A 9,828-nucleotide genomic window follows, 5' to 3' on the forward strand; every position below is an offset into this window, starting at 1 on the left:
CATCTGGATAGCTTACAATTTTTATAAAAATTGTTTTTCATCATTGATTATAACCTTAGTCTTTAGAATGTCTTTGAAAATTTTCGAAATATCTCTGTTTCTATTCAAATTTCCATTGCGTATTGGTTTTTTCATATTTTGGTTATTATAATAATCTACGTCTATGAAAGAGAGTTGCCACAATCAGCTTTGGTGGCCGTTCACCCTGAACTGTGATGCATGTGCTGATAATCCACGGATTATGGGTGTTTTTTAAAGTTTGTGTGTTTATGTGTACCAGAAACGGCATATGGTTGGGCACCTTCAATTCATCTTTGGTGACCTTAAAGCTTCAACTGCGATATTATTGCGATTGCCAATTCACTGACAAGCTGACTTATTTTCTTGATAATTAATTTGATTCCGATTAATTGATTGAATTCAAAAGAGAAAATTTTATAATCTTTTGGGATTCCTATCGACTGCACCAGTTATAAAATAAAAACTGTTATATATTACGGCAACAAGACGTTTTATATTAGTCACAAAACTTCTGATCTAATCAGATTCTAACATAAATAAAAATGTTACAAAATAAACACATCGTCACACATCTTACCCGGTGTACATTACAATAATCGTGCTGTATAACATCTGAAGCCTCTGAATCAATTAATTAATGAAAGAAGGACGTACATTGTCCCTTTCAGCTTTCTTTCCTTCGTTAGTGAGTTTGACGTTCATGGTTTTTTGAATTCCACTTTTTTTCATTTAATCAAATATGCACGATTTAGCCCGCTGGGCAATTGTATGATTGTGATCTGCCTTTAGGGATCATAGAACTTGAACCTCTATCCAATTTATAGTAGACTATATTAGTTCATAGCAACTTCAGTCCACCTTTGATATCTCCAATATAGTTTCAACTGAGGTACTGCCAGAACTCCATTTAATTATAAATTATTTAAACTAGGCGGATATGGGTCAAAGCACCCCAGCAAATACCTTTCTGTTGCCAAGTAATTATATTTATCTGTATATAAGAAAATTGTTACTGTTAAGTTTAATATTTGTGACATGGGAAAAGAAGTGTCCTAATTATGTTTGACTAGGCTTGGTAATCGTAGGAAAGGTACCGCGGAACACAAAACCACATGTCTAACAAAAGGCATGTCGCATCGGCTCGTTGTCGATTTCTTTGTATAATGGGGATGCAGATGGAAAATGCCTTATTATGAATATAAGCATAAAATTGCAAAAGGGTCGATATCAGGAATACCCGAGCCTTCTAAAGAGTGCACGTATTCCATCCGCATGAGAAGAGTCTTCCCCGCTCCGATAATTTGAATGAATCAAGATACAGGAAAAAGTTTCTCGAAGAAATCTTCTCAGTTGCCACCAAGAACCCGAAGGCATTAAAATACGATGCATCCGCAGTGAACAACAACATTTACCCAAAATATTTACGCAGAACAAATAGTGAAAGATATCTAAAGAGAACAGAGAGTCAGAAGAAGATTCATGAAGAACAGAGTCAAGACTAAGAATCAGAAACAAGCAAGTGGAAGGCAAAAATCAAGAACATTCAAGAAGTACGAAAAATAAGAACAGTCAGAATAGTCAAGCGTTAAGAGTAGAAAGAAAAGAATCAGCAGAGCAGAGCGGAACTCTAATATGTCTTGTGTATTATAACCATCAGGTAACGGAAGCAGTTTTAGCCAAACCAATATATTTTTTTTGATATTTATAGTGATAGAGACAACAGTATTCCTATTTATCAATGAGTCAAACGTAATTTCAAAGGAATAAATAGATAAAATACCCTAAACACAAAGCAAATACAATATTTTTATCATTTTCCTCACTGTATTATCATAAAAATAATTACCATACCGTCTTACATCAAATAAACAAACATAGCACGAACCACCATCAAATTAAACGAAATTACAGTTTCGTAAACTGTCGCTCATTGTCTAAATAATTCACATGATTACACTATAATCGCCTTCCTGTTGTCCACTCGACCCGTCTTATAATTATTTCCTTTCAAGTTTGTCCATCAAAATATCCGATGCATGAAAAAAAAAAATCGGAAATAATTAAAAAGTGACCGAAATAGTTATATGATTTAATAATTAGGAACAGGACCGCTGATGCATCAGTTTGGCGTATAAACAATGGTTAGCAAATCGGCCTGATGTTCGTTAATGTGATATTAATTAGTACGCACCTTTTAATTGACTTGAGTGCAACGTGAATTACCGGATTTCAAAATACTGTGATCCTTAGATGAAATTTGTCAAGCAGGTTCACGAATATTCATTCGAAAGACATCAGCATGAGATGGTTTTTTGTTTTGATATTCATGTTGGGTAACGAGTTTGTGCATCTACATCCAGATGAGAATTTATCATTGGTAAGTTGATCTACACGATGTCATGTATTGTCTTATTATTGCTTTGATACAATTGCTTTGATTTATAACAAACCCCCTTTCCATATCCTAAAATTGTTTCCTCATTTCGTAAGCAACATAAATCGTCATTGATATATTGGCAGCAGTAAAGAATATTTCTAACATCATTCGATGCAGATATGTTTCTGAAGATACTGGGTTAAATAACTTAATTTTTAACTACTTAATTAAGATATAAACTTGTATGAAATAGTATATAAACTAATTTGAATGTAAATAGAATGGGAAAAAATGGTGAATATTTTATGTATAGTAATATTCCAACTTAAGAATATGAATATTACAAGTACTCTTCCTGTTAGTACAGAGATTACGCTTTCTTGTAAGTTTCATGGTAAGAATTTACCTCTTCTTTCAAATTTATGATTCAAAGTGTTTTGATATTAATGCATTAATACAGCTAAGATTTATGACAAGTATATTCTTGTTTTTGGTTTACTTTGTATATGATTCTTGGTCTCGATACCTAGCTGACCGATCCGGGTGGAAAGAAGCCTTTACCCAACCGAAACTGGTGGTCTCATCCACGGTTAGTTACTTCCTTACGAACTGGGCAGTTTTTCCAAGTATTTTGAAAGTTCTCTGCTGCTTCTACAGGTTCCTACAGGTTGTACCAAAACCCAATCAGGTCTCTGGTTCTCTACAGATTCTCAACAGACAGACACATCTAATTGCTCAGCATCAGGCAGTTCTCTTTTTAATTCATTCAATTAACCATAACCACTGGCTAAATATTAATCAAGACCAGGAGAAACTTATCAAGAAATCAATACATGTTGACGTTGGGCTGGCAATTCTTACATAATTATTCAAAACATTTATTAACATAGTTTACTATATTTGTGGCGATATAATCGCACTTCAAGTTCTAAGATCGCCAAAGGTACATAGAGTTTACTCCAAGTCCTTTAGTTAAGACTTGTTAGAATTAGAAAACATCAAGGCTTTGAAGAGCATTTCTAGTCCATGGATTTCTGGCACAAACATTGCCGTTCGGGATATCAACCAAAGGCAGACTGAAGTTACCGAAAACTTACCTAGAATACTCGAATTTGAGCAGTTTTAGCAAATTCAGTAAAATTTCAGAAAATCGTTGAAGAAGTTTAAGGGGTTAGCCACTCAAGAACTACAAACTGCTACAATAATAATGCGACCAAACAAAGATAAAGAAATTCAATTTTTTTGGCTCAATGTCTCTACACAATTTTTTAATTACTTCACTATCAGTAGAGTTTTAAAAATAAACAAATTAACAACAACTTCAGGATTAACGACGTTAGACGTGTTACTTGTCTTATTAAGCAAAGCTTGTTCGACGTTAAAGGGACGTGCAGATCTATACAAATGAGATTTGTAAATTCAAACGTATTAATGCAAATCTGTGAACTGTTTATCAATTATATGTATAGTTTATTATATAGAATAGAATTTATAAATATTTAAAATCATTTCTTTGAATTTATTCAGTAAAAATGTAGAAACGATTTAATTAATTCGTTATTATAATGTTATGTCGGAGATAAATCAACATAACTAAACAGAAACCTATAAAACTAACGATTATTATCAACCTTGCGTAATATCAAATATGCAAAATGCATATATATTTGATAATTATATAAACAGTTTTAATATCATCGTATCCCCACTTGATAATTATATGGTTTCGAAACAAATGTATAAATATTTCTACTGAGGTTATTTTTTATAACGAGATAGCAGTATGAATATCCACATTTTCTTTATACCTTTGCTTTTCAAGTGTATTTATAACTTTGAAGATGATTATATAGTTAGTAAATATGTACGAATTTTTTATCTTTAATGATACTTGTATTTACAGATTCAAGTTATCAAGAAGTATAATTATCCTGTCGAAGAACACGTGATTGAGACCGCGGACGGGTATCTGTTAAAAGCCCAGAGGATTCCCCATGGTCTAAGAAACAGTAAACCCAAGGAGGTAGCGCTGCTGGCCCACGGGATGGGGGGCAGCGCCGAGAATTGGATACTTTTGGGGCCGCCCGACTCCCTGGCGTATTTAATGGCGGACAGGGGCTATGACGTGTGGCTTTTTAATTCCAGGGGTACGCTACACTCCCGGAAACACAAAACCCTGGATCCCAACCGTAACAGGAAGCAGTTCTGGAACTTCAGGTGATTTTTTCCTGTTTTTGTCGTAGGCTTTCGTACCCGGTTGTTTTTGTAGTTGGCACGAGATTGCTGTTTACGACTTGGTGGATACCGTCAATTATATACTGAATGTTACCAAGAAGGAGGCGTTGTTTTATGTAGGTCATTCGCAAGGCACGACTATTTCTTTTGTGATGCAGTCGGAGATTCCTGAAATGAACGACAAGATCAAAGCTACAGCGCTGTTAGCGCCGTCAGCCTTCTTACAGTATACACCGAGTGCCATTGTGACATTGGGAGCGCGTTTAAAAGGCCTTGGAGAGGTAAGGTTTTCTTTATGAAGTCATAGAAGCAGATTAGGTTCTTGCATGTACCCGATGTGTTGGTAATTTCCTTCTGGCTTCCTCGCTAAGAATATATATTATTTACGGTGGATAGTTAAAAGATATTTATTCAAGATACTAGTCATTTTGGGCTGTCTATCAGACGACTTATAGATGCCATTCCAAAATTACAGCTTATACCTTGAGCTAAACCATCCTTTCTGATATTATTTAACTTCTTTCATGAAAAAGAACGACCTGGATGGTCCACGATTGCCAAATTTTGAATAATTTGAGAAGTGTGATAGTGAATCGATTATTGTATCAGTGGCAACCAGATATCGTTCATTTTTCGATGATATTGTAGAAAATATATTGACTAATATATATTCTACCAATTTCTCTCAAAAAGTGCCTTTGCACGATGAAAAACTGATCATAATACATGCAAATACCTAATAATTTTAATAATTCTAATTATTCACTGACTAGTTTAATATTGTAAAAGCAACAAGATATGTTAATTAATATTTCTAGGCCATAACTAACATGTTAAATTGGTACGAGTTACCTACAGCTAATAATGCTGTAGTAAACCGATTTTTGAAGATATTATGCAATAGATCTAGCCTGAAGGATGTGTGTATGGATATCATTTACCTTATAGGTGGAGCTAACACAGGTTTAGTTAATAAAGTAAGATACACATTTTTTTCCTTTACTTTTATGTATTTAAAAAAAAATAGTAATTTTTTAAAGAAATGTGAATTGTTATCGAAAGGTTTTTCACTCGAGTCGAAAAAGGATAAGTTGCATTACAATTAACAGTAATAATCAATAGTGATCAGAGATGATGATTTTGGTTGAAATTGACTTCCGCTTATTCAGCAAGTCTTTATTTATTATCAAAATCATCGCCTGTAGAAAATTTAAGCCACATTTTTCTTCGAATTTAACAAGAAAAGCATAATTTTCTGATGATGGTGTACTACTTGATATTTATAGATTTTTTACAGGGCTTAATATTATGTTTAAACTAGAAACATCTTCACGGTCTGAAGCTATCGGATCTAAGATTTGAAGACAAGAATATGTGAATGACCTGAGTGGGCATAAATAGCACATTTTCTAATAATTACATTATTACATCGAAATTAATTTATAGAATTTTGGTGAAAATATCGTTTTTTACTAAAAATGTAGTTTAAATTACAAACCTTTTAAAGATATGATAGATTATCTTAAAAGTCTATAGATACTTGTGTTTTAATCAAACGCGACCATTCCATCATATAGAAATCTAAGTTTCACTGATCATTCGGCAACAAACAAGAACTTTTTGCAGAAAATTTTGAAACAGATCGTCTATTTAAAAAAGGATTTTGCTGTATTGTTCGTAATTTATTACGATCTCCTGGTCAAACTACAAACTAAAGAACTAAAAGCCTTTTGCAAGGCAAGAAAACTTGCACTTATATTAATACATGACAATCCTTAGCCAAATATTGTTTAAAAAACCTAACAAGTTCATTAATACAGTTACAATTAACAATACAACTATTAAGACATATACCTAATATTATTATAAGTATTATAGCCGGAACATTTGTTAATCTTAAGAAAAATCAATAACTATATTTTTTTAGACTGTCTTACCATTTATCATACAGTATACCCCGTCCTCGATGTCTACGAAGCAGGTGTGGCACTATGGACAAGTGGTGGAAACAGGTACCCCCTCCCATCACCCGAACACCCAGTCGAATCCATTAACCGTAGGATTTACGAGTTTTAGGCGAGTTTAAAAAATACGATTACGGAAAGAAAACAAATTTGAAACGATACAACAGTACAAAACCGCCTTTTTATGATTTTTCGAAAGTTAAAGCTCCGATGGGGATATTTTATGGCGATAGCGATCCGTTTGCGACCCCCAGGGTAAATATAAATACGTTATTTCGGCTGAAATCAGCAGTAAATAAAATAACAGCGAAATTACGACTATTTGTTTCGACGATACGTAGTCGGTTCTTCTCTTTTTTTTTAAATATCGAATTTCCAACGCAATTTATCAAACGCACGTGTACAGTTTGAAATCGTACAATAATAAAAATTGATATTCGATATTTAATATTTAATAATCGCGCCTAATGGAGCTTCGAATAGTTTGGATATAGTCGAGATTATTTCCAGATGGCCGAGGAATTCGTGAAAGTTGTACCTAATCTTGTACTGAACTACCAAGTCCCCATAAGAGGATTTAATCACCTTGATTTCCTGCTTGCTCATAATATCAAGGAGTTAGTTTATGATAAAATATGCGAATTATTTAGTAATTATACGAGTTAATAGATATGTATAGGGTTGTCTGTTTTGTATATATTTTTTAATAAAATATAAAGCTCTAATTTTATTTCATAAAAACTTCACAGCCCATCTCGCACAATTTTTGATGGTATTCAATCTAAACTGAGATACATTGAAAGTAATAGCACAAAAAGATGTTTGATATGTATAATGTGTATTCTTGTGCTGAGGTACAAATTCGTCATAAGAAAATTTAATCACCTTGGTTCCCTGCTAACTCATGATGTTAAAGAGTTTGTTTACTTTAATATACAAATTATTTAGTAATTATTCGAGTTAGTACACTTGTTTAGGATTGCTTATTTGGTATATATTTTTTAATAAAGTCCGTAATTTTATTTCATCAACACTTCTAACAAATATCTAGCTAAGAATTATTAACATTAGTACAAAAGCTTCTTAATGATTGAAAATTTTTAAATTGTATAAATTAACCTCGAAAGATACCGTAAATTATTGAAAATTTAGATACATTTATATGTATGAATAATATAGTATTTAATTAAATTAAACAATGTGACTTTCGTTTAAAATAGAATTCTATGCTGAAGGCAACTGTTACCTACCAAACCAATCATCTGTATTACTTTTTTTATTTTTCTTTCTTTATATGCAGTGCAAGTCCAATTAAGTTTGAGGATATAAAATACATTTTTAATTTAAACTAGTTCAATATTTTCTTTGAATGATTATTTGGACAAATAAATTTGTATGAATACATTATATTAATTATATATTATAGTACCATTACCCTAAAGGAATTTTGTAGAGATGGTCGTGCATCTATCTAATAATATTTAAAGGAATAAAAGAGACAGTTCATTGTGTTCGTAAGAAGAAGCAACCGATTAAAATTATAAAATACACAAGAGCGGTACAAGAGGTAGACAGGGTTGATAGAGACACATCGTAAGTTAGATAGCAGTTCAAAAAATAATCAGGAAAAAGAGCATGTTGTAATGAAGATCATAAAGCTGATAAATAACTAAATTTTATAAATGTAGGAAATATCCGGAAACAGACTTGTAATTATTAAAATTATACAGTGAAGCAAAAATAAATAAATATATATATATAAGGTTCTAACAATTTATTTCATACGGAATCGAGGGATGAGGAAAAAAAGAGAAAAAGAAAGAGACGTCCACTAATCAGGATGGGCCCGAGCCTCTCGATTCTCGACGGGCTTTTTTCCACTTTCGATAAGCATTGGCCGATTACGCAATTTTCTCAAATTGCTTTATCAAGTTTTCCTTTGGCGGCTATTTATCAAGTTAACGACAGACAATGGTACAAAAACAACTAACCGAGGGGCCTTATCAGTAGGTTACTCGAGGGACAGGCCGGCCGATCGTCTTCGGGGTCGCGCCAAAGAAGTCTATATCGACGACAAAAGAGTCCGCAAGTATGTCATTTGCGGCCCCGATAAGAATTAGATTGGACCGATGCGGTACTTTCTTTCTCGGAGGTGTATCGTTCGTTCTTTCGGGACGACGATGTCGTAGCGGGCGAAGATTGCTTTCGTCGGGGCCGCGCTTTGAGCCGGACCGTTTTGTTGGGCCCGTGTCCAATTTGCATATTTTTCGTTCGGCCAGAACCGGTCAAAGGCGAGAAACCCAAACCGAATCTAAGTTGATCGGAAATAAATTGACTAAAGTTTCTTATTATTATTTAAATTTGGTTTGCATTTGTTGTATTATTTTTAATATACGTAAGTATTAATTTATCTGAGAACTACTTTATTTTAACGAGAAGAAGTAACGACTTTCAATCGATGAATCTTTTTATTTAATATTGTTATTGACATCTACATCTAAGACTTCAGACCCAGACTTACTTAGCATGTCCTAGCGATAGTTAGCGTACTATCTACATAACCTTAAGAAACGGCATAATTTTCTCACATGGCCGAACTATACTAAATCAACGGGTTTTTGTCTCTGCTGCATTTTCGCAAACCATATAATTTTTGTGATGGTCGTTATTATTTATGTGTGTCTCTGTTTTTAGTACACAATGGTGTGTTAACAAAACTGCGAAGAACTTTGTTTAATATTGATTTTGACTTCTCGGTGCTGGCTTAAACATTTGTTTATAGAATAATAATTTATTGTGTAGTGGTAACTCGAATTATCCTACAATTATCCTGTCATGACTTCGTAGCATTTAATTTTTGATATTTCGCCATATTAACCCACTCAGTAATCTTACTAATAGCTGCTTGCAGTATATTTACAGTGGCAAAATGAAATACTATCCAAAATATTAACCTAACGTTACCCCTTCATATTTAAGTAAATCATTGGTTCAATGTACCTATTATAGAGGTCCAAGATTACTACCATGTAGTACACCTGCACAGATGGTTTTCAAATATGAATATTCGTCTCAGTATTTTATTCTGACGTGACGATTCTATATTTCTAGGATTTTAGAATTCTACACGTCTAAGTGTAGCTGAACAAATGTTGATTTTTTCAAAAGGTTATTCTGTTACACCTACAATTACCACATGAATTGTCGAGTGTTTCGGTTTCTAAATCCAGC

General features: G+C 33.2%; 1 protein-coding gene across 7 annotated transcripts; it reads left to right on the top strand.

Moving 5' to 3' along the window:
- The first annotated feature begins 2,080 nt into the window (after positions 1–2,080).
- Positions 2,081–8,324, top strand: LOC143201302 (gastric triacylglycerol lipase). Of its 7 annotated transcripts, none has more exons than XM_076412277.1 (7): positions 2,091–2,398; positions 4,302–4,615; positions 4,668–4,914; positions 5,452–5,610; positions 6,585–6,645; positions 6,710–6,852; positions 7,108–7,322. In XM_076412277.1, the coding sequence occupies exons 1-7, from the start codon at positions 2,321–2,323 to the stop codon at positions 7,261–7,263; spliced, it is 1,158 nt and encodes a 385-aa protein (XP_076268392.1). In that variant the 5' UTR covers positions 2,091–2,320; the 3' UTR covers positions 7,264–7,322. The 7 variants fall into 7 exon arrangements, with proteins under 7 accessions (XP_076268395.1, XP_076268396.1, XP_076268393.1 ...); XM_076412273.1 differs by having other exon boundaries at positions 2,093–2,398; positions 6,561–6,645; XM_076412274.1 differs by lacking the exon at positions 2,091–2,398 and adding an exon at positions 4,148–4,250 and having other exon boundaries at positions 6,561–6,645.
- Positions 8,325–9,828: the final 1,504 nt, after the last annotated feature.

The sequence above is a fragment of the Rhynchophorus ferrugineus genome, unplaced genomic scaffold (assembly GCF_030347505.1).
Source record: "Rhynchophorus ferrugineus isolate W39M unplaced genomic scaffold, kcgeb_rfMv2 rfM8, whole genome shotgun sequence".
Taxonomy (NCBI): domain Eukaryota; kingdom Metazoa; phylum Arthropoda; class Insecta; order Coleoptera; family Curculionidae; genus Rhynchophorus; species Rhynchophorus ferrugineus.